This window comes from Oryctolagus cuniculus, chromosome 9, assembly GCF_964237555.1.
Source record: "Oryctolagus cuniculus chromosome 9, mOryCun1.1, whole genome shotgun sequence".
Lineage (NCBI taxonomy): Eukaryota > Metazoa > Chordata > Mammalia > Lagomorpha > Leporidae > Oryctolagus > Oryctolagus cuniculus.
The window spans coordinates 52,553,431-52,577,606 of NC_091440.1; the positions used below are offsets into that span (position 1 = coordinate 52,553,431).

The window sequence follows — 24,176 nt, forward strand, 5'->3', positions numbered from 1 at the left end:
AATGAAGTATTGCCCAACTCTTGAATAACAAATAAGAACACATTAGATTTTTAAACTAAATGTTATAATTGTTCTTTGGACACTAAGAGCAACCCCCTTCCCAGGAGATAGTATGACTGTTGCTTCTTTGTCAGTTTGAGCTTTCAGCTTGGCTTCTTAGCTTGTCTAACTGGATAAGATTAAGATACTGAATCACTGAACTGTCCCTGCTTCTTGACAGCACATAAAAAGCAGCAACTGTCCCTCCCTGTTCTCCTGTTCTGTGGTGTCATCTCATGATCACCTAACTAAATACAAATCCTCTAAGTGACTTTTTTTTTTTTAAGATTTATTTATTTGAAGGCAGAGTTAGGAGAGACAGATCTTGCAGTTGTTGGGTCACTGCCCACATGACCACAATGGGAAGGGGTGGACCAGGCTGAAGCCAGGAGCCGGGAGATTCATCCAAGTCTCCCACTTGGATGCAGGGGCCCTGGTACTTTGGCCATCCTTTGCTGCTTTCTGAGGAGCATTAGCAGGGAGCCGGATTGGAAGTATATGGAATGCTGGTGTTGAAAATGGCAGCTTAAGCCAGCGCCGTGGCTCACTAGGCTAATCCTCCGCCTTGTGGCGCCAGCACACCGGGTTCTAGTCCCAGTCGGGGCGCCGGATTCTGTCCCGGTTGCCCCTCTTCCAGGCCAGCTCTCTGCTGTGGCCAGGGAGTGCAGTGGAGGATGGCCCAAGTGCTTGGGCCCTGCACCCCATGGGAGACCAGGAGAAGCACCTGGCTCCTTCCATCGGATCAGCGTGGTGTGCTGGCCGCAACACGCTGGCCACGGTGGCCATTGGAGGGTTCTCTCTGTCTCTCTCTCTCACTGTCCACTCTGCCTGTAAAAAAAAAAAAAGAAAAAAGAAAATGGCAGCTTAACTTGTTACAACACAGTGCTGGCCCCTTATATGCTTTCTAATACCCTCTTATTGAGACAGTCCATGGTTCCTCACTTGATCTTAGCCAAAAGGCAGAGAAGCGATCCATGGTTCCTCAAAGTGCATTTTCTCACTTCCTGTGAGTGATAAACTTGTTGTATTATAGGTATTCCTCCTGCCGGACTTTGGCTGGAGGTCAGTGAGACTTCTAACAGCTTTAAATACATTATCTTGTTTAAGCTGAAAATACTCCTATTTTGTGTGTATTACTGTTATTATCCCCCTTTTGCCAGTGAAGACTCAAAGAAAATTCAACATGATCTTCAACATCACAAAGATAGTAAATGGCAGGAGTAACATTTGCATCTTGGTATAATTGTCCACAAGGTATAAGAAATTACTTACAGTTCTCCTGACCTTGCTATTCTTTTGGAAGTATCCCTAAAGATTAGATGCTCTTTGTTGAAAGTGTGGCACAGAAAAATAAAAAATAAAAAAAAGGGTATTCTATGAAGACGTCCTTGGAGCTAAGGCCCATTCTCTGAACTGCTGTGCTAACTCCCCAGAGAAACTGGAGCTGTTTCTTGTACCAAAATCAATACTGCATGTTTAACAGCGTCTTGGCCCACACCACCTCCCTACAGTCACAAGACGTCTATCTTAAGGAGATAGCTTTAAAGGAAAAGATGACTTTTAAAGGTAGGGGGGAGGAAACACTGATGTGTGAAAAAACTGCACTAGCCCAGTAGCTTGACCTTGGGTATACGGTCTACACAACAAATCCCTTTGCATGGTTTCAGTTCAAGGCCCTGCATTCCAAACCTTTGAAGCTTCTTCAATTCTGTGCTCTTGATTCTCTTAGCCTGGAATCTCGTCCCCTCACTCATTTCTGTCCTGCGAAAACCTGAGCATTCTACTTTTGGCCTTCCCAGACTCACTCTTTCCGATTTATTATCTGCTGTTTTTGTTCTCAACGAATTTTGGAGACGGTTGCTGTCATATTTACACTGCTTTGTTATGCGTGTCAGGGTTTGACAACTTTATTTCGCAGTGAGCTCCATAAAGGGCGTTGGCTCATACTAGCTCTGAGTTTTGGTGGCGTCTCTGCCACCCCAGAGTGAGCATTCGGCACTATGGCACGCGGCGGCGACTAGCAACCAGATCGGGAGAGCGTCCTGCTGGAGCCTGGTGGGAGTGCTGCTTCTCTCCCTCCCGGGACCCCCTCAAGTAAAGAGCCTAGAACTCCCTTTCCCAGCGGCTTTTACCCCAAGGCCAGCAAAAGGAGGGTTAGACGATGACTTCACATTTCACCGCTGCGCAAAAGCTGCCTCACAGCCGGTTTCATTTGCCTTCCACTTTTGGAAGAACTCTTCTCCAAATTCCAAATAACTCCAGGCATGTGACTTTCTTGTCAGTTTTCCGCATCTCTTAAATCACACCCCACCCACAGCAGTTAAGGTGACGGCCGGGACCCTCAGGAAGCTGCAGGAGTGAAACATACAGATGGCTCAGCCAGTCACACTTCAGGAAACCCGGAAGGGGCGGAGCCATGGCGTGTCATTGACCAGGAGGCGCGGGATTGGCGGGGTCCTGGGCGGACCCACGGTGGCGGGACTTTTCGGATGTGTTTGGCTGTGGCCCATCTGTAGCGGTTGTTCTGGGCTGGGCTGACGGCGTGGGCGGCGGAACCGGGAAGCCGGATCTGCCTCGGTTCGCTGAGCTGCCCTCAGCGTGTCGGGAAAGATGGAGCGGCACCGGCCGCGGCTGCGCCACCCGGGGCACGCCTCTGTCGCGGGGACTCCCTACCCTTCCTCAGCCTCGCTCCGCAGCTGCCGGGAAAGCAAGATGACGCGCAGGAAGGGACCCCAGCACCCTCCGCCGCCCGGCGGCCCGGAGGAACCTGGGGAGAAACGGCCCAAGTTTGTAAGTGTCGCCCGCAGCTGGGGTGGGGCGGCGTCCGCTCTGTGGAGGGCCTGTGGCTCTGATCTGGGGCGCCTTCAAGCTCTAGACTGCCGGGCGAGGGCCCACAGGGCCTGGGAGAATAACTTTGGTTTTAGGCATCCAGAGCTGCCAGTCTCCTTAGATTGACGACAGGGTTCCGTTCCAGTTGGATCCTGTGACAGATGCACTGGTATTTGTGTTGCCCCGTATTTCTGAGGGTTGATGTGAAAAGCAGTTCTGATACCTAGATGTTGACGCCATTTAGGTGGATATTGCATTTTTTTTTAAGTCGAACTTCTGCCCTATTCCCTGGTGTATGATGGTATAAGACATATCAAACTTTCATATCAAACATATCAACTTTCAGGTCACGGTATTACTTTTACTGCTTAATGTATTAATCTCGTAAGAACTTTTTTAAGATACATACAGTTTTCCAAGTTGAAACGGCTCGTTTTAAAACTTGGCGGGCCATGTGGTCACTGCTAAAGAATGTTTTGTTTAGTTTGGAAAGAAGTCTAAGTATTTCAGACTCGCTGTTCTGGTTTGCTTTTCTCATTTGCTTTAATACTCAAGGGAAGTGTCATAATTAACACCGTGTAAGTCTTCGTGTTGGTATCAACTAGTGAATGGATAGGCAGTGACGGCTGTTTGAGGGTTGGGTGTAAATAAATCATATAGGTAGATTTGGGGTGAGATAAACAGAGTTGAAAATTGAATAGCAATCCCTTTATTTTGCTGAGTATGGAAAATCCTTTTTTGGTGATAGTATGGCATTTGCCTTCTGTGCACAAGTGAAAATTGTGAGGATTTTATTTGTGATTCACAAATTAAGGGAATAATGTTTTGTGAATGAGGTGCTAAGTATAACTGTGGTTAAAAGTAATAGTTGAATAAACTTGAGAGCAGAACTGTAAGAAGTGATACTGAAAAGGAGAAACAATATGAATTAGTTATGCTAACTTAAGTATAAAAATGGCCATAGGTATGGTGACATTTTGTAAGAGGATCAAATACACATTTGCTGATTGTTACCTTGATAGGTATGAAGAATGAATAGGCTGCAGTTAACTTTGCAGTGCCAGATTTAGCTCAGTAGAAGACTGCTATGAGGCAATGACTTTTCTTCCTTTTATAGCCTTCTCTCTGGGTTAATAATCTTATTCCATTTTGTTTTTTTTTATCTGCTGTGGTCCAGAATACAGGAGGTGTAATTTTCTGTGACTCAGTCCCTGCAAGGGGGTCATAAAAAAACAGTATCTGGGGGCCAGCTCTGTGGCGCAGCAGGTTAACACCCTGGCCTGAAGCGGTGGCATCCCATATGGGTGCCGGTTCCAGACCCGGCTGCTCCACTTCCAATCCAGCTCTCTGCTATAGCCTGGGAAGGCAGTAGAAGATGTCCTTGGGCCCCTGCACCCAAGGATAGACCTGGAAGAAGCTCCTGGCTCCTTGCTTCAGATCAGCACTGCTCGGGCCATTGCAGCCAATTGGGGAGTGAACCATCGAATGGAAGACCTCTCTCTCTCTCTCTGCCTCTCTTCTCTCTCTGTGTAACTCTGACTTTCAAATAAATAAATACATCTTTTTTTTAAAAAGAAAAAACAGTACCTGAATTAATATTTAGGTTTAGTTTCATTGAAGGATACAATAAGTGATTTGGGTTGTAGCTTCTGTGCTCCTTTTCATTTATTTTTTTTTTTTAAAAGATTTCCTTATTTAAAGGGTAGAATGACAGAGAGAGGGAGAAACAGATATAAAGAGATATTCTATGTGTTGGCTCACTCCACAAATGGCCACAAAGGCTAGGGCTAGGCCAGATGGAAGGCAAGAGCCATGAAGTTCATCCTGGTCTCCCACATAGGTGGCAGGGGCCCATGTAGTGGAGCCATCTGCCGTTTTCCCAGGCATATTAGAAGGAAACTGAAGAAGGGAAGTGGGGTCTTGAACTGTTGGTCTGATATGGGATGCTGGCATTGCAGGCAACAGCTTAACCCACTGTGCTACAATGTGGACCTAATTTTTCATTTCTTGTGTATGTCTTATTGGACTTCTCAAGATGCCATTAGTCAAAAGGGTTATTGTAAAGATGAGGTGACATCTAAAAGATAATACGTTTATACTATAAAACTAATAATGCATCCAGAATTCTTTTTTTTTTTTTGGGAGAAGTCATGAACCATTACTTCATAATTAATTTGGAAGTAATTTGAACTCTTGATAGTCTATGAAACTAATTTAGAATCTTGCTTACATGGTAATTTCTTTTAGTTTATTAATTCTGTTATCAGCTATGTTTACTCTGCTGTCAACTTGTTCTGAATATTTGATGCTAGCCATTAGTTTTTTTTTTATTTTTTTTATTTTTTATTTTTGACAGGCAGAGTGGACAGTGAGAGAGAGAGACAGAGAGAAAGGTCTTCCTTTGCCGTTGGTTCACCCTCCAATGGCCGCTGCGGCCGGCGCGCTGTGGCCGGCGCACCGCGCTGATCCGATGGCAGGAGCCAGGAGCCAGGTGCTTCCTCCTTGTCTCCCCCAAGCACCTGGGCCATCCTCCACTGCACTCCCTGGCCACAGCAGAGGGCTGGCCTGGAAGAGGGGCAACCGGGACAGAATCCGGCGCCCCGACCGGGACTAGAACCCGGTGTGCCGGCGCCGCAAGGCGGAGGATTAGCCTAGTGAGCCGCGGCGCCGGCCGTAGCCATTAGTTTTTAACTTGAGAAGTTTCCTTTGCTTCTTTTTCAAATCTGCCTGGGCCTTCTGTTGTTTCTTCTTCATTTATTTCTTTAGAAATTTCCCACACTTTATTATTCTTTTTTTAAAATTTTCTCTCTCTTTCCCTCCTTCCTTCCTTTTATTTATTTATTTATGTTTTGAGGGGCAGAGAGAGAGGGAGGAGAGCTAGAACACACCTATCTACTCTCCAAATGCCTGCAATAACCAGGGCTGGGCTGTAGCTGAAGCTGGGAGCTGGGAACCCAATCCAGGTCTCCCACATGGGTGGGAGAGACCCAGCTACCTGAGCCATCACTACTGCCTCCAGGGTCCAAATTAATCGGAAGCCAGAATTGGGAGCCAAAGCCAGTATTTGAACCCAGGTACTCTAATACAGGTCATGGGTCCAACTGCTAGGTCACATGTGTATTCCTGCTTGGCTGTTCTTACTCTTTGACAGTTCTGGTATGTGTAATCTTTGGACTGTCTGCATTGACCTGAATTCTTGGTGACTTACTCTTTGCTTCATGCTTTAAAAATTTTGTAAGCTCATTGCTTTATTGTAACCTGTAGAATTCCAGGAGGCCTACACTGGAAATGCTTTTCTCTGGAGATAATTTGAGTCTGCTTTCACCAGGAGCCTGGGTGTACCACTAATTTGGGACTGTCCCCCTATTGATCTGGGTTTCCTAAAGAGAGCCTGGAGTTCTGGGCTCAGTTCTCTCTCTGTTCTTGGGCTAAGGCTTGGTATCTAAATTTCAAAGCTGCCTGCTGAGTGTGCCAGCATCTCATTGCTTTTGGTCCCACACCAGTAACCCTTGTTTTGGGGATGGAAGGTGATATTTGAGACCATCACAGATTCCCGCAGTGCTTTGAAAAGTGAATATTTTGTAGTTCAGTCTGCTATACTCTTGGATATCAAGTCAGTTCTTGGAATTTTCTTGATGGGATGAAGTGATGTTAGCCTGAATCTCCATCATTATCTGAGCCTCAGGCAGCTGTTTTTGACTGGAACAGGTAATATAGGTTGGTGGTACAACAGAGATCAGTGTAATTTAGGTGTTGGGTACTCTGCACACTGCTACAAGCCATTGGTAGAACTGAGTGGTAAACTGGTCACTTGTTCCATTCTTAGTTTAAGAAGGCAGGAACTCTAATACTCACTGAAATTCTGTTTTACTCTGAGTCCTGGTAAAGCACAACAAACAAATCATGTTTTCTGTTGAATGTACAGATGTAGGATTCACATTACTGGGGAGTTGTGTGAAAAATTTTGTAGCATAGAACTTCTCCCCTAGGTAAGTGTACATAGTAGAAATTAGTCTATTATAATTGGATGATAATTTGGCTGTACCATGAATGAACTACTCTTGTGCTTTTTTGTGAACTAACCAGTTCAGTAGAAAATTTATTCAATAGTGAATACTGAGATGCTAGGGATAGGTATTGGAAGGCAGCAGATCATTGCAGGAAGTGGAGAGGACAAGGTGGGCTCTTGGGGTAGAGATTCTGTGAAGGAAGGTAGAATTCAGTAGAATCATTAAGCTTGAAATCTGCTTGTAGGCCACCAACTCAGAAACTGGACCTGAGCCTTCTTCTTTTAGAACAGAACAGAACAGAACAGAATGGTACTGTTGTCTTTGTCATTGTGAAAAGCATTTCACTAACACTCCCTCCCTCCCACAGCTCTTAGCAAGATATAGTACATGCACCAGACTGAGCATGGGATGTTTGGCTTCAGGAAAAAGTATCTGTCTCTAGCAAGGGGGTCAGACCTTTGAAAGGAGGCCTATACATAGGTGATCTAAATTAGTGTAGGAGTTCCTATTGTGATTAGGAATATGCTTTAAAAGTCTTATTAATTTTAATGTAAATCTTGCATGTAATAATTCCCATCCCAATGCATTTTAAATTATTGTTCAATTATGTCATTGCAGTTCCCTCAGTTGAGGTTGTGAGAGATTTTTCACCCTGTTCATTAATATCTGTATATCCACTGTGTTTGGGCATTGTTGGTAATAATAGTTATCCTTTATAGGTGAGCCAAGCACTGTTCTAGGTGCATTATAAATATATACTTATTTAATTCTTACAAGAACTCTATCGGATGGGTGGTGTTGTTAGCTTATTTGCTATATGAAGAAACTGAGGCGTACAGAAATCAAGCTGCCTAAGGTCACATAGCTGCCAGTTGTTGAGGCTGGGATTTGAACCTAGGCAGTTTGTGTCCAGAGAACACATCTAGAATTATAGTCCTATATTGCTTTCCTTTGGCTATGGGGAGTTTCAGTCTTTACTGTCTCATCCAGGAACCATTAACAATAATTAGTAATGTCTTTAATGAAGGCAGAATTAGTGATTTCTTGAGTTAAGTCAGGTGTGAGACCAGATGAGTTGGTTTTAGAACTTTTGTTTATTATAGTGGGAACTTAAGCAGAGTGGAAACAAGAGAAGGCTTGATGAGATCAGAGCATCCCTTCCCCATTGCTGTGGGTTCATTTCGAGCTGGACTAAATAATGGCCCTCAACAAATATCCACTCCTTAATTCCTGGAACCTATGAATATTACCATAAGGTGGCAAAAAAAGGACTTCACAGATGTAATTCATTTAAGGATTTTAAGGTTGAGAGATTATTCTGAAGAGGCAAGGAACACTTCTAAAGTCACCAAAGGTGCAATAGCTCAGCCAGCACCTTGATTTTGGGCCGGTGACTGATTTCGGATATCTGGCCTCTAGAATGGAGAGAATGAATTTGTGTTGTTTAAGCCAACGAGTTTGTGGTGATTTGTTGTAGCTGCCCTACAAAATTGATATAGCAGGCATCACCTCTAGGGTGACCACATTGAAAAGCTTCAGGAAAATGATGAGATTCATTTAACTCTCTGCCTTCTGTTATCACTTCATTTTGAAGGCTTGGAATTTAGGTGGAAGGGATGCAAAATAGCCAAGTTACCACCAAAAAACAATGAACCACTGGGCTAACAACCAAAACTTTCATTCACCTTTTTTCTATTGCATCATCTTTACAGTTGCTAGAAAGCAGAGAAGATGAAGGTGATTTCTGTGTGCTCTTTTTTTGAACTTACTCCTTCATTGAATACTCAGTGTAAGTGATGCTTTTAGTTGTCCTAGAGTTAAACTGTCAAGAAGGCTTTTGGCACCTGAGTTTTCTTCATGTGAAAATTCTACCTAACACATCAGGCATTGTAACCTTCAGAACAAGGTAAAATAATTTTATTCAGGCCACTCTTCTAATGCTCTGAATTTTCCTGGAATTTCTTTCCTTTCTATTTTTTCTAATAAAGCAAAAAAAAAAAATAGATTTTTTTATTTTAATATATCAAATATCAAAAGAAACCATATCAAGCGGTTTTGGGTGTGCTTCATGTAGCTGCTCAAAGGGGATGCTATGTGGTGTCGAGACTTCTGGACCACTCTGGCTCTTTTCTTTCATGGTAGAAAGGGGGTGGGAGCAGGGATGATTGTCTCAGATTTAGAGTAAGGCTTAATTGCTTTTTTTTGAAGACTCATGTCTTTAATTATGAAGCAAGCAAACTGACATACATTTATTACACTGTGAAACCCTGCATCTCATCTACTCTATCTTGTAGCAATTGCCTCTGAACAGATGTTACCTGAAACACCTTTATGCAGTTGGTGGAATGCTAAAATTTGTCATGCTTTTATTATTGTTGTCTTGAATTAACTCTACTTTATGGCATAACTTTATTGCAGTGTCCTAGAATCTTTATGTATTTATTGCCTTATAAATTGGATTTAAAATTGGCTTTTTATATGGAATGTAAATTAACATGTGTATAACTTGTTTATGCTTGCAGAATAATATGAGAAAAAAACTGCCACGTATTACACTAATGTAATTGTCTTTAACTCAGCACATAGTATCCTCTAAACCCGGAATCAAGTGGATGCTAAAGAATATGCTTACTTTCACACTCTTGCTTGTTTATCCCAGAAACTAATTTGACTTTTAGATCTATAAAATATAGATTAAGCATAACCTTTTGCTTCATGGGATATTAAGGATCAAAGCATGAGCTTTCTTTGAACAGAATCTACAAAGGTAACTTTTCTCTTAGTAGCAGCGGGGTGGCATTGAAATACCTTACCATCGGGAGTAATTTTTCTCAAATGGCAATTCAAACAGTCATTATTAACTTAGAGGAGAATTTAGGAGCTTAAATAAGTTAAGTTTGGTGCTGAAACTGGTTCTTAGCAAAAACTATCTGGAAATACTTACCATAGATGTTATTCTTCAAAAGATCCACTGTTGTCCTTTCTTACAGTTTTTTTTTTTTTTTTTTTTTTTTTTTAATTTCCTTCTACTTTTAATTTTGTTTGAAAGGCAGAGAGACAGGGACATGCAAAGAGAGATCTTCCATCTCATGGTTCATGGTTGAAATGCCTGCAATAGCTAGGGCTGGGCAGGCTGAAACCAGGAGCTCCAAACCCAGTGGGGATCTCCCACATTTGTGAAGGGACCCAAGTACTTGAGTCATTGCTTGTGCCTCTTGGACTGTGCATTAGCAGGATGCTGGATCGGAAGTGATATAGCTGGAACTTGAACCAGGCATTTGCTATGGAATATGAGTGACTGAAGCTGGAGAGTAACCACTGTGCCACATGCCTGCCCCCACTTACAGTTTTTTATAGAAGAGGCAATATGAATGAGATTTATGAGCGGTGATTGGTACTGCTCTCAGGATTTGAATCCCAGCAATGCCACTTATCCCACGTATGAGCGTGGGCATTTACTTAATCTCTCTCTGTGCCTCCTTTTCCTTATTTGTGAAATGGGGTTCTCATGTTGACTGAAAGTTAACATCAGGGACTGGCGCTGTGGCACAGTGGGTTAAACTGCTGCCTGTGATGCCGGCATCACATATAAGCACCCAATTAAGTCCCAGTTGCTTTACTTCTGATCCAGTTCACTGCTAATGCACCTGGGAAAGCAGTGGATGATGGCTTGAGTGCTTGGGTCCCTGCACTCAAGTGGGAGAATCGGATGGAGTTCTAGGATCCTTGCTTCATTCTGGCCAAACCCTATTCCAGTCATTGCAGCCATTTAAGGAGTGAACCAGAGGATGTAAAAATCTCTTTCTCTCTGTCTCTTTTTCTCTTTCTTTGTAAATATGCCTTTCAAATAAATAAATCTTTAAAAAAAAAGGTTAAATATGTTAAGGGTCAAGAATAGTACCTATCTCATTATAATCTCTCTGTAAATGTTTGCCATTAATAAGTTTTCTGCTATTGTTATCATTAATAGTAATATTGATTTTTTTTTACAATTTTTATCTATATTTTAGAGCATGGAGAACATACAGTAGATATTTGAGTAACTTTCTGATTTTGGGAAATCTTAATTGAGCCAGGCTTTTTCATCGTGGTGTGATGGAGGCAAAGACATTCTAAGCTTCTATCCTGGCATGTCAGGTGATGTCTGGATTGATGCCAATTTCTAAGCTGATGGCTGTATAGTTAGGCCATGTTTTTAAGGCTTTTTGAGGGCTGTATTCTTTATTTGTAAAGTGGGGTTTATATAACTATGAAACTTGCCTACAAATAAAATTCATAAAAAAAGAAACCTACAAAAGAAGCTACCTCAAACTTAGAATTTTAAATTTGTGATACTCTGGTAGGGACTTGAATGATAATAAAATATTACTAAGATATGTATAGATATAAAACTAGTACAACTCTTTATGTTTATGGCCCTTTTACAACTATAAAACTGAAACAGATTTACATTTAAAATCCAAAACAAAACTATAAAACCAATAAAATTCAAATTAACAGCACCATTAATTTAATGTGATTGATGATGATGTCTTGCTGAAACTAAATCACCATTATTGGTTTTAATAGTGGAAAAATATGTGTAGATTTCGCTGTTTTTCTTTTTGTCGACTTGACTCTTGAATGGAAATGGAATCCCAGAGGTTGAAGAGAATTAGTCTAGACTAATGACTCCAAAGACCCGGCCTTACTTTCTTGGTAGAGGCCAGTCCTCAAGCAGTCACCATTTTTGTCTCAGGGTCCTGACTCGAGGTGTAGGCGAAGAACTGAACAGTTTTACAGTTTCTTTTTTAATAAAACGAAATTAGCCATATGTAAACATCTTTTAGTAAGTTGTATGAAACTAGAACAAGCAGAGTCAGAACAAATACCGCTAGCTTCCACATTCATTTTTGTCTCAAAAAAAATTTTTTTTTTTTGACAGGCAGAGTTAGAGAGAGAGAGGGAGAGAGAAAGGTCTTCCTTTTTCTGTTGGTTCATGGCCGGTGCTCTGCGGCTGGTGCGCTGTGCCGGTCCAAAGTCAGGAGCCAGGTGCTTCCTCCTGGTCTCCCATGTGGGTGCAGGGCCCAAGCACTTGGGCCATCCTCCACTGTACTCCCGGGCCACAACAGAGAGCTGGACTGGAAGAGGAGCAACTGGGACAGAACCCGGCACCCCAGTCGGGACTAAAACCCGGGGTGCCGCCGCAGGCGGAGGACTAGCCAAGTGAGCCATGGCACTGGCCTGAATGTCATCTTAATTACTAGATAATACTCAAGGACATGGTATGTCTTTTTTTTTTTTTTAAGTTTTATTTATTGTATTTATTTATTTGAAAGAGTGACACAGAGAGAGAAGGAGAGAGAGGTCTTCCATCTGCTGGTTCACTTCTCAATTGGCTACAACGGCCGGAGCTGTACTGCCTATCTGAAGTCAGGAGCCAGGAGCTTCCTCTGGGTCTCCCACATGGGTTCAGGGCCCTAAGGACTTGGGCCATCTTCCACTGCTTTCCCAGGCCATTGCAGAGAACTGGATCAGAAGTGGAGCAGCCAGGACTCAAACGGGTGCCCATATGGGATGCCAGCACCGCAGGCAGCGGCTTCACCTGCTACGCCATAGCACTGGCCCAGTATGTCTTAATTACTAGAAAGGGAGAGGGTAGGACTATAACTTTAAGTGTATAAATAAGGGTATTTTATGTGCTGAGAGACTTGGGGCATAGCCAGATAGCTGTGGTCTAAGTCACACCTTCATGAGGTGAAGGTAGCTAAATACCTGATTCAGTACAACAGCTCACTCCCAGGAGTTATTGTGTAGAATTTCTTGAAATCTTAGTAACATACATGTATTATTTGTGAAATCAGTAAGATTATATTCATTTGGTTAATTTTATTATGAAATATCTTTCCAGGATGTAGGGAGTTTATCCCATAATTGCTGCATTTTCCTGAGGTGCTGCATTTTCCTGGACTTCGTAAATTCAGTTTTTAAATAAAAGGTTTGCAAATTAGTGACATTAATTATGGACTTTGCTATAGAATTAAACTGTTTTTGTTTATTAATATCTTGGCAAGAATTCAATTCATAATGACAATTACAATTCATTTTTAATGAAAAATTTGACAGTCTGAGAAATGAACATAAAAAATGGAGTGAATATATTCAGAAATTCAATGTGATGGTTTCATTTTTTTATAAGGGGTGACAGACTCCAATTAAAACCATGTTCTAACTTCACCCAGCCTCTCTTTTGAGGGTATTATGTTGCTGTAATTGGTATGTTATCTTTAACCTGCTTATAGTTACTGTACGCATTTGTTTGTAAGCTTTTGGAAGTTATTTTTTCAATGATTCCTGGTGTGGCTTTGTGTTTACAGTAGATATCTTAATGCTTGGCTAATTGCAAATAGCGAATCTATGAAAAATAACTTTTTTAAAAAGATTTATTTATTTGATTATTATTTTTTGATTGATTGATTTATTTGAAAGGCAGAGTTACAGGGAGGCAGAGGCAGAGAGGGAGAGAAAGTCTTCTATCCGCTGGTTTACTTTCCAAATGGTTGCAATGGATGTAGCTGCGCTGATCTGAAGCCTGAAGCCAAGAGCTTCTTCTGGGGCTCCAACGTGGGCACAGAGGCCCAAGAACTTGAGCCATCCTCTGCTGCTTTCCCAAGTATATTAGCAGGAAGCTGGATTGGAAGTGGAGCTTGTAGGACTTGAACTGGTGCCCCTATGGGATGCCAGCACTGCAGGTAGCAGCTTCATGCCACAGTGCTGGCCCTAAAAGGTTTATTTATTTATTTTTAAGGCAGAGTTACAGAGACGGGGAGAGAGAGAAAGAAAGAGAGAAAGGAAGAGAGAGAGAGAGAGAGAGAGAGAGAGAGAGATCTTTTATCCCTTGGTTCACGCCCCAAATGGTTGCAAAGGCCAGGGCTGGGCCAGGCTGAAGGCAGGAGCCTTCAGGCTCCCTTTTAACTAGGGTACCTTCAAACTCCTCATTTCTGCAAATCTAAATAAGGTAGAATAGAAGTAAGTAAATGAGGTTCTATTATTCAGATTTCTAAACCTGGAGCAACCTGGCCAGTTTCTCTGGTGGAACTGGGCTGCCGCATGCTGGTGGATACCCTTCCCAACCATGTGATCTGATGCCCTTAGACATGGGTGTCTATGTGTTCTCTATGGTGCTAGCTAATCATCACACTGTAACATCGGTTCAGTTCTTACAGTGGACTGTGCACTATTTTAATAACTTAATCCTAACACAATGCCTAAAGGTATGTATTCTCAGTACTCTTGCTCAGCATGAGATTAATCAAGGCACAGGAGAGGTTAGGGGACTTTTCTGAGATGCCTTATCTGGGAGTAGGGCTCAATGGATGTGAACACGAAATCCAGTTTGAGAGTCCTGATTTTTAATGAGCTCTTTGGTCACCTTCTTTTTCATTTCTCTCAGAGCATTTATGCTGCTGGACCCTTATCACTCTCCTTATGTCATTTGTGGGCCTGGTTCCTTTTTGCTGTAAATAATTTTTTAAATTCAAGAAGTAATGTCATCATCTCTTAAAGTGTCCAACCGTGTACGAGTAGGACATTCACTAGATCAACAGTTAAGGTCCCAGTCCCTCCCCGCCTCCCCTACAGAGGGAATAATGGCACATATTTTCTTTTGTAACATTTTAATGGTATTCTGTGTGCAATTTTAAAGCATTCTTTCTCTCTTCTTCCCTCCTTGCAAGGGAATATGCCACAGCATTTGTTTAATAGATCTTATAGCTGGTCACCCTTGACTCTTAGCATTTACCTTGACACCCTTTTCAGAGAGGAAAAAAAAGGTGTTTTGCTTGAACTTGTAATCTTCTATATCTGCAACAACACTTCATGCTTTCTATTCCAATATCTACAGAACTGTCTTTTCCTCATCAGGGTTAATCTCTCTCTCACTGTTCTAAACCCAGCCCCATTTGGTGAGCACTGTTTTCACCCTTCACAGACCCTATTCTAGAAAAATACTCATATGCTTCCCACTGCAGAAGCAAAAGCAGAAGGGAAACGAAACAACCTCTCATCTCCACTTTCCAATGACCCTTTGCCCCTCTCAGTAGCTTGCTCTGCTTCCTTCTCTTTTGGCCACTTTTGGTCAGTGAGTTGCTTTCCTTGAAAATTTGAATGCCTTTTATACAGAGTTTGGCGTAGGTCTTGGTCCTTGATTTCAAGATGCTGACATTCAGTCTGATGTAGGAAAAGAGAAGTGTGAACAACCAGTATGTTGAAGTGATACTGGAGAGTCCTAGTTGTGTAATCTCTAGGAATTCAGGTTGTACAGTTACCTTGGCTTGAATCCTGGCTCTGCACTTTGATGGCTGTGTGATCTGGAGAATTCCTTTTTTTTTTTTTTTTTTTAACCTGTGAAATGGAAACAATAGTACCTGTAGTATAGGTTACATAGGAAGATTCAGCTTATTGTAATGGAGGTTAACATGTAAGTACTAAATAGCCCTGAACTTGTTGCTGTTATTATGTTGGCATTGGCAACATGTAGAGTACAGTCATTGAGAAGGGACTGAGCCACTTTGCATTGGTTTACCAACCTTGTGTTTGCTTCTGTCATTTAAGAGACTTTGGCAGATCAGTACCTGCCAACCTGGTGGTTGATTTTCTGGCTTTTGATGCCTTCAATATATTAGTACTCAAACCTTGCTTGAAACTTGGCCATAACCTGTTCTTTCCTTCTGATCTCTGTTCATCTTTTTTGTTTATTTTTAAATTTTAATTCATTCTTAATTTTCCCATTACCTGAAAACATAATGGGTATACATATACAATAAATATACATATATGATAAAAATATATTACAAATATCTGGATTACATATACCAGCTGGAATTCTTTACTGAATGTGTACTTTGCATTGTGATGTTGAATCAAGACATTAGCATGAGTAGAAGGTTTGAGATCCATTAAAATTAATTGTTGTGTGTCCTTCTGGTTGCATATTTTCTTTGGACATCATTAGAGGTCATAGCTCTTGAAGCACAACTTTAATGCTATAGGAATTTGGCCATTTTACTAATACTGGTATGCTCTGTGCATCCACCATTCCACTGGAATTATTTATTCCATTCATATTAATATCTTACAGATCTAACTGATGGAGGAGCTTCTATGTATTTGGGTCTACATTCTACTTTTAGGCTATATAATCTGTTCTTATAATTTGTCCTTGGTAGCCCAATAATCATGCCTGTCCACCTTGTAAGTGTTATATCTTCATCGTCTTTGAGACTCCAGTTAACTGTACCATAGCCTATTCCTTCTTCAGGTTCTCTCAACAAATGAAAATTATGAGAAACTTTAACTCCTTGGGTGGCTGCTCATCTCTCCCGCATTGCCTTCCTCCTGATTCTGCTCTTGTGTCTTTGCCAGGGCCACCCTGCATCCTACTCATCCCTTTTTCAAAACTCTTTAAAGTTAGTGTTTTTAAGTGCCTTATGCATCCTTCCAGCTTGAGGTCTGTACCACCTGGGTTGCTGCTGTTCAAAAGAACTTTCTGAGATGGTGGATATGTTCTGTTCTACTGTCTCTACTAGATATATGTTGCTTTTGAACACTTGAAATGTGGATAGTGTTACCAAAGAACTGATTTGTAAATTTAATTTGAATTAATTTAAAATTTGTTTCAATAGCCATATGTAGCTAGTGGCTAGCATTATTGGACAGCTCAGATCTAAATATATGACTCCTCAAACTCTATGTCTATGTTGGGTACTTCTTTTGTGCTTCTGTCCAAAATGTTCAGTTTATTTTCCATGAATGTCATAGAGGTGTACCAAACTCAGCATATCTCAACTTGAAGTCAGTTCTTTCCTCAAAGACTTTTTCCTGTTTTTTGAGTGAATGGCATCATTTAACCCTCAAAATTTTTCTTGATTTTTTTTAAAAGATTTACTTATTTGAGAGGAAGAGTTACAGACAGTAAGAGGGAGAGACAGAGAAAAAGGTCTTCCTTCCATTGTTTCACTCCCCAATTGGCCGCAACAGCCGGAGCTGCGCTGATCTGAAGCCAGGAGCCAGGAGCTTCTTCCTGGTCTCCCATGTGGGTACAGGGGCCCAAGCACTTGGGCCATTTTCTACTGCTTTCCCAGGCCACAGCAGAGAGCTGTATTGTAAGAGGGACTAGAACTGGCGCCCATATGGTATGCCGGAGCCGCAGGCGGAGGATTAACCTACTGTGCCATGGCACTGGCCCCTATTCTTGATTTTTTTCTTTTGTATCTATTGGTTACTCAAGAACCTTGATTGTGCCTCCTGGTAACTTACTGTAGCATTCCCCTCTTCTCCAACCTACTATTCCTGACCTCACATGTCTTCTTTTTGCTGGATTATTGTGTTAGCTTCCTAACTGATTTTTGTGGCTCTGGTTCCTGGCCCTACTCTGCTTTTACAACCTTGTTGCTACAACAGATTTTGGAGGAATACAGGTGTGTTTATTGAGGCTTCTTAAAATTCTTCAATTTCTATTTCCGTCACTCATAGTCTAAGGGCAAACTAGCATGGGTAAAATTCCTTTAATGATCTTGTCCTTTGTGCATTTCTCACCTAAATCCCTCAATTTCTAGCTGAAATCTGATTCTTGATCCATACAAATGTCTAGCATGTCCCTGAATGAGTTGTGCATCTGCGCAAGTTAGGCCTTCTCTCTGGAAAGCTTTTGCTTCATTGTTGATATGATCCATTCAATTGTCCATTTTGCAATGATTGATGTGAATTTGGATCAGGACCTGTTACAGCCCTCTTCTAATGGAACATTAGAGATGTAAGTTTCTGTAAGCTCTACTAGACTGACAGGTGTGTGAGGGGTAGGGCTGTGCTGGGGAGGAAATTTTCTTTTTTCTAGTTTCTAGTTCAAAACAGATCACAAGCATACTGTTGAACAACTTTACCTTTTTCTGTTTTTGATCCCAATCTCATATCTAAGAACCTTAGTCTTCCAAAAATGGCCAGATTTTTTGAACTGTTTTGAGGACACATGCTGAGACTTTGTTTATGCAGCATTTTCTTTTCTAGGTCTGTTTCAGCCAACAGGTGTTGACATACATTCATGTTTAAGTGTATTGCCTATAGCCCTTGGAGTCTTCATCTGTAAGTCAGATGTTTCTTATAGACTGTCTTCCAGTGACATAATGATTTACTCCTGTAGGATAATGTTTATAGCATGTTCAGGCAAAGGTAATGATGTACTTTCATAACCTCAACCAACCTTATGTGATAGGTTTATGAACAAAACAGTATCAGCAATGACAGGAACAGACATAGGAAATTATCTTTACATCCTTGCAAGATCTTTGGTCCTTAGTAATTCGCAAGAGGTTTTTAAGATTATTGGGTGCTTTCCCATGCCTGTGGCTATAACTCTTGTTTATTTGTTTTGCTAATGTGCTTAAATGATGCAATTTTCTTTCCTTTTCTTTTTTAAGATGTATTTATTTTTTTTGAAAGTCAAAGTTACACACAGAGAGAAGGAGAAGCAGAGAGAGAGAGAGAGAGAGAGAGAGAAAGAAAGGTCTTCCATCCGCTGGTTCACTCCCCAGTTTGCCGCAACGGCCAGAGCTTCACCCATCTGAAACCAGGAGCCAGGAGCTTCCTCTGGGTCTCCCACACGGGTGCAGGGGCCCAAGGACTTAGGCTTTCCCAGGCCACAGAAAAGAACTAGATCACAAATGGAGCCGGCGCCGCGGCTCACTAGGCTAATCCTCTGCCTTGCAGTGCCGGCACACCAGGTTCTAGTCCCGGGCAGGGCGCCGGATTCTGTCCCGGTTGCCCCTCTTCCAGGCCAGCTCTCTGCTGTGGCCAGGGAGTGCAGTGGAGGATGGCCCAAGTGCTTGGGCCCTGCACCCCATGGGAGACCAGGATAAGTACCTGGCTCCTGCCATCGGATCAGCGCGGTGCGCCGGCTGCAGCGCACTGGCCGTGGTGGCCATTGGAGGGTGAACCAACGGCAAAGGAAGACCTTTCTCTCTGTCTCTCTCTCTCTCTCACTGTCCACTCTGCCTGTCAAAAAAAAAAAAAAAAAAATCACAAATGGAACAGCCAGGACTTTAATCAGTGCCCATATTGGATGCCAGCACTATAGGCGGCAGCTTTACCCACTATGTCACAGCGCCGGTCCTGATGCAACTTTCAATGTAAAGCTATTGTGCTTTTAAAAGTCCTGTACAGATATGCCTGGGTCATTGCTAGGGTCTCCTTTGTGGGTTATTGTTGTCTCCTTTGGTGTTGTTGGAAGATTGCCCATGGTAGTTAGGCTGTATTTACTTGAGTTTGCTATTTGATTTATAGCCTTTAGTGTGTTCCTTACCAAACTTGTGACCTAGAATATTGTGTGTTGGAATTTCATTGTGTTGTCATATGACACAGTGCAAGTTTTAGTACTGTATTGGACTGATCTGTATTGAATCTCATTCTGGGATTTATATCTCCAAATTTTCTAAATTCCTTCAGATGACAAACATAAAGAAAAACATTAAGGTGAGGAGCTCATGTATCTCACTATGTTTAGTTCTAACAGGATAGTTACTGATATGATTTTTTGAATTATCAAAGAAGGAAAATAAGTGATCTAAGCTATTTATTTTTTTGGAACCTATTGGATTCAGGGCAGGTGCTTTGTTTCATGGTTTTTTTTTTTTTTTTTTTTTTTTGACAGGCAGAGTGGACAGTGAGAGAGAGAGACAGAGAGAAAGGTCTTCCTTTTGCCGTTGGTTCACCCTCCAATGGCTGCCGCGGCTGGCGCGCTGCGGCCGGCGCACCGCGCTGATCCGATGGCAGGAGCCAGGAGCCAGGTGCTTTTCCTGGTCTCCCATGGGGTGCAGGGCCCAAGCACCTGGGCCATCCTCCACTGCACTCCCTGGCCACAGCAGAGAGCTGGCCTGGAAGAGGGGCAACCGGGACAGAATCCGGCGCCCTGCCCGGGACTAGAACCCGGTGTGCTGGTGCCGCAAGGCGAAGGATTAGCCTAGTGAGCCGTGGCGCCGGCTCATAGGTCTTTATATCTAAGGTTTAGCATAGTGACTTGCTGGCTTAGGTGTTCGGTAATGAGATCCTGCTTGGTTGATATTTCTAAATGAAAAATAAAATATAACTCATATAACTCACATTTTATTCAGTCCTGGAACTGTAGATAAGAAGTGAAATTGTGCTCTTTTTCAGCTGTTAATTTTGCAAATATAAAATTATCATTTTGACTCATTTAAAAAATTATATTCATTTTATTTGAAATGCAGAGAGAGAGAAAGATTTCTTCTATTTCCTGGTTCATCCCCCAAAGGTCCACACTTTGGGGTGGGCCAGGTAGAAACCAGGAGTCCCAAAATTCAATTTCTGATGTGGGTGGTACAAAACTAAGGACTTGAACAATCATTTGCTGTCTCATATGGTGTGCATGCAGGAAGCTGGATTGGAGGCAGGGTAGCTATGACTCAAACCAGGTGTTCCAATATGGGATACAGATGTCCTAAGTGGTGACTTAACTACTATGCTACATAGCCACTGTCTTTTGACACATTTTAAGTTAAAAAAAAATCTAAAACATAGTAATAACAGGTACCAATCAAACTATGCAAGAAAATAATGGTATTTTAGGTTTTTTATGTTCAAATTTTATTAATATCTAAAAATTAAAATTTCTTTAATTAGGTCTGGATTGACTTGAGTGGTTCTTTTGGAAGGACATGTTGGAACATGGACATTTTCACAGCTTATATTTTGGTCTGAATTGGGACAGCATAGTTTGTAAGGCTTGTGGTGTGTACTAAAGATTTAAAAAAAAATCTGTGAGAAATTACAAAATCCCCCAATTGTTTATTATATTTCCATTGTATACCTGATAGAGCAATGTTTTAAGAAAGATTTATTTACTTATTTGAAAGTCAGTTACAGAGAGCTCTCCCATCCACTGTTTCACTCCCCAAACAGCCACAACAGCCATGGCTGGGACAGGCCAAAGCCAGGAGTTTCCTCTGGGTCTCCCACGTGGGTGACAGGGGTATAAGTTCTTTAGCCACTCTCCGCTACTTTCCCAGGCACATTAGCAGGAAGCTGGATTAGAGGTGGAGCAGCCTGGAGTTGAACCGGTGCCCATATGAGATGCGGGTGCTGCAAGTAGTAGCATAATAGTGCTGGCCCCTGATTGAGCAATTTTTTTAAAAAAGGGGAAATAACTCATCAAAATATGTTTTTATTAATGATGATCACCCCGCCATCCTTAGTCATTTGCCTAAAGTTTTAAAGTATGACATGATAATCGTGTTGTTATTACCACTTAATAACCTTTAGTTAGAATTATGCTCATCTAAGATTTCAAATTTCGTTACTCTATTTATAACTCAGAAACGGCTTTATCTTTCACTGTATGTCTCCTTTGTAGCTTTGATAACAGTGGCTGGCTATCCCATTGTAGCAATAGGGACTGGGGGAAGGGCAGGAGGAATGATACTGATGTTAGGAATTAGTTAATTAATGTGAGAGGGAGAAGAAAACTTAACCACTTTGCTGGTTCACTCCCCAAATGCCCACAGTGGCTTGGACTGGACTGAGCTCAAGCTGGGAGCCACGACCTTAACTGAGTTCTCCCGCAACTGCTTGAGCCATTACTTGCAGCCTCCCAGGTCTGCATTAGCAGGAAACGAGTCAGGTGCCAAAGCTGAGAACTGATCACAGGTACTCTGGTATGGGATGCAGCTGTCTTAACAGTTACACTAAACTCCTACTTTTGGGCCTGAGTTTTTGAGTCATAGTGACCCGGGTTCCATTCCTAGCCTGGCTACTCACCAGGTCTGGCAAGTCATATCTAAGCCACTCAATTGCCTGAGGTGTAAAATAGGAATAATGTGTAATTTATAGGATTGCTAAGTACATTAGTAATTGTGGTGAGTGCTCAGTATGTGGTGGTAGTAATGATATGTTGGGTTGTATCATATGGATACCAGAAGGACCAGTTTAGCAACCTTTGGTTCCAACTCAGTCAATGTCCACCTGTGTTAAAGAAATAGAACCCCATCCAGTATCTAGTTCAAGTTTGAGAAGGAGAGTTGTCCAAATATAAAGAGGTAGCTCCAGGAGTCAAGCACTATTAGGGTAGCTGGCCCTCACAACGGACTGAATCAGGAACTCAAAGTTGGCCCCTTCTTATTCTGTCTCAAGGGCCATATAGTGTAATTGTGCTTCTCACTTTCTATCACTTATATCACTGCATAATATGGCTTCCACTGCTTTTATTTTCACACAGTCAAGGTCTCATAATTATATCTCTCTCTCTCTCTGTGTACACTTGTCCTTGATCCAGGCAAAAGTAGACTCCGTTTAATCTCTGAATCTCAATTGCAGATTTCTGGGAGAGGATTTGATTGGCTCTGCTTAGGTTTATATTCTGCCTTGTGTTCAGCTGTGTCCAAGATTGGCTCACTAGGAGGGCTGGCTTTACTGCAATGACATTGGCATTCTCAGTGAAGGATTTGTGTGCATGAGGCAGATAAAAAAATGGGAGTCTACTGTATCTACATGTGTGCATGTTGGGTGATCCCTTGGTGGTAGGTTTGCTGTTAGGAGACTGAGTTAAAAATAGTTTGCTTAAATTGGTGGTTTTTAATCCTGGTGTGCATTATAGTCACCTGGAGGGAGCTTTAGCCTTGCCCATGCAGGGTCTATTTTGGGTATTTGGATTCAGTTGGTCTGGAAGATTACCCAGGCATCTGAAGAAGAAAAGAAGCAAACTTTCACATTATTCTCATGTGCAGTCAGATTGCAAACCCCTGGCCAAAACCTTTCCTGTGCTGTGATAGGTCTAGGCATTCAGAGGAGAAACATCTTCTCCACACATTTAACAACAACAACAAAAGACATAAACATTAAACTGCAAGACCAATAGTGATCAGTGAATCAAGGGAATTGTAAAGAGAAGGGCTACAGGAGGACACAGATAATGAAGGTTGTTCCATCCTTACTATACATTTGTATGAGTGTAATAACTACTCACACTGTTTACTTCACATCTCATTCATCCATCTGGCTCTTAGCCTCCTGGGGCCCAGGCAACACGCTGGCTTTGTGGATGGCATTGGAAAACTGCCACTGCTGAGTGTTCTCAGCCCCCAGATCTGAGTCCCACTGAAATAGAACACATGAGGCCGCAGTAGCTGAAAAGAGGACAGTCCAACTTATTGACACCCAGCAAAATAGACCTGCTGGCAAAGTGACCATGACAAAAATCTCTATACTTAAGGAATCCATGCGCAGTGGGGGAGACTGGCAGGCATTATTAATTACAAATGGATTTAAATGGCTTAAGGAATGGTTTAGGACCCCCGTGGGAGGAGATTGTTAGGGTAGCTTTGGATTGAGTGATCCCCTGACCCAAGATGATGGCTGTGGCATATTGGCAATGAAAGGAAATAACTCGTACTGAAGCCCCCTAACTCCAGGGGTAGTACACTGTATACTGTCCATAGTCTTCTCTATTCTCCTGACAAAGCTGTGAGGGCTGTGGCTTGTAAGCCTCATGGCAAACAGGTTCAGAGAGTTTGCATGTCTAAGGTCACACAGCCGACAGGTTTTAGAGCTGAATTCTAATCCAGGTGAATGTGATCGCAGAGCCCGAGCTGGTTGCCTCTGCCCACAGCTGCTCTGTTGTGGATATAAGGCAGGACATGCACCTCACAGGGAGGGTTTGTCTGAAGAGGGTAGGCAGCATTTGAAAGGCGGTTAGGAGGACGTCTGTGGTGACAGAAGCAGTCTGGGAACATACAGGAAAGAACTAAGGCAGTGTCTCACTCAGCACTTAGACAAGAACAGCTTAAACCATGGTAGGTTGACTTAACCTGGGGATTACCTGCAAAAGTACTGAAAGGAAAGGGCAAGTTGGAGGTACTGAGGTGACTCAGGATTAGTAACTGTAGTAAAGGAAAGGGGTTCCTGTGCCTGGGCTCAGGTGACCTCTGTTGGAGGATTCCTTGAGACTAATGCTCAAACTTTTTTTTTTTTTTTTAAACTTATTTCCTATTTGAAAGGCGGAGAGAGATTTTTCTTCTGGTTCATTCTCCAAATGTGCCTAACAGCTGGGTCTAGGCTAGGCTGAAGGCAGGAGCCAGGAACTCAATCCAGGTCTTCCACGTGGGAGGCAGGAATCCAAGTATTTGAGCTGAATCCAAGTACCTGCATTAGCAACAGGAAGCTTGGATCAAGGGCGAAGGTTAGACTCTGAACGCAGGCACCAGGCACCGTGCTACGGAAAACAGGCATCCTAAGTGATGTGTTAACTTCTGTTCC

The 24,176-nt window shown here is 42.3% G+C and overlaps 1 protein-coding gene across 2 annotated transcripts in view; it reads left to right on the forward strand.

The window, feature by feature from the left end:
* Positions 1-2,431: 2,431 nt before the first annotated feature.
* DIAPH3 (diaphanous related formin 3) overlaps positions 2,432-24,176 on the forward strand; it is a 556,480-nt gene continuing 534,735 nt past the window's right edge. Inside the window, exon 1 of one of the 2 annotated variants that reach the window (XM_051850009.2) lies at positions 2,432-2,829. In XM_051850009.2, coding sequence (XP_051705969.2) covers positions 2,650-2,829 — 180 coding nt within the window. In that variant the 5' untranslated portion in view covers positions 2,432-2,649. The remainder of the gene's footprint in view (positions 2,830-24,176) is intronic. The other variant, XM_051850008.2, reaches the window with a different exon arrangement.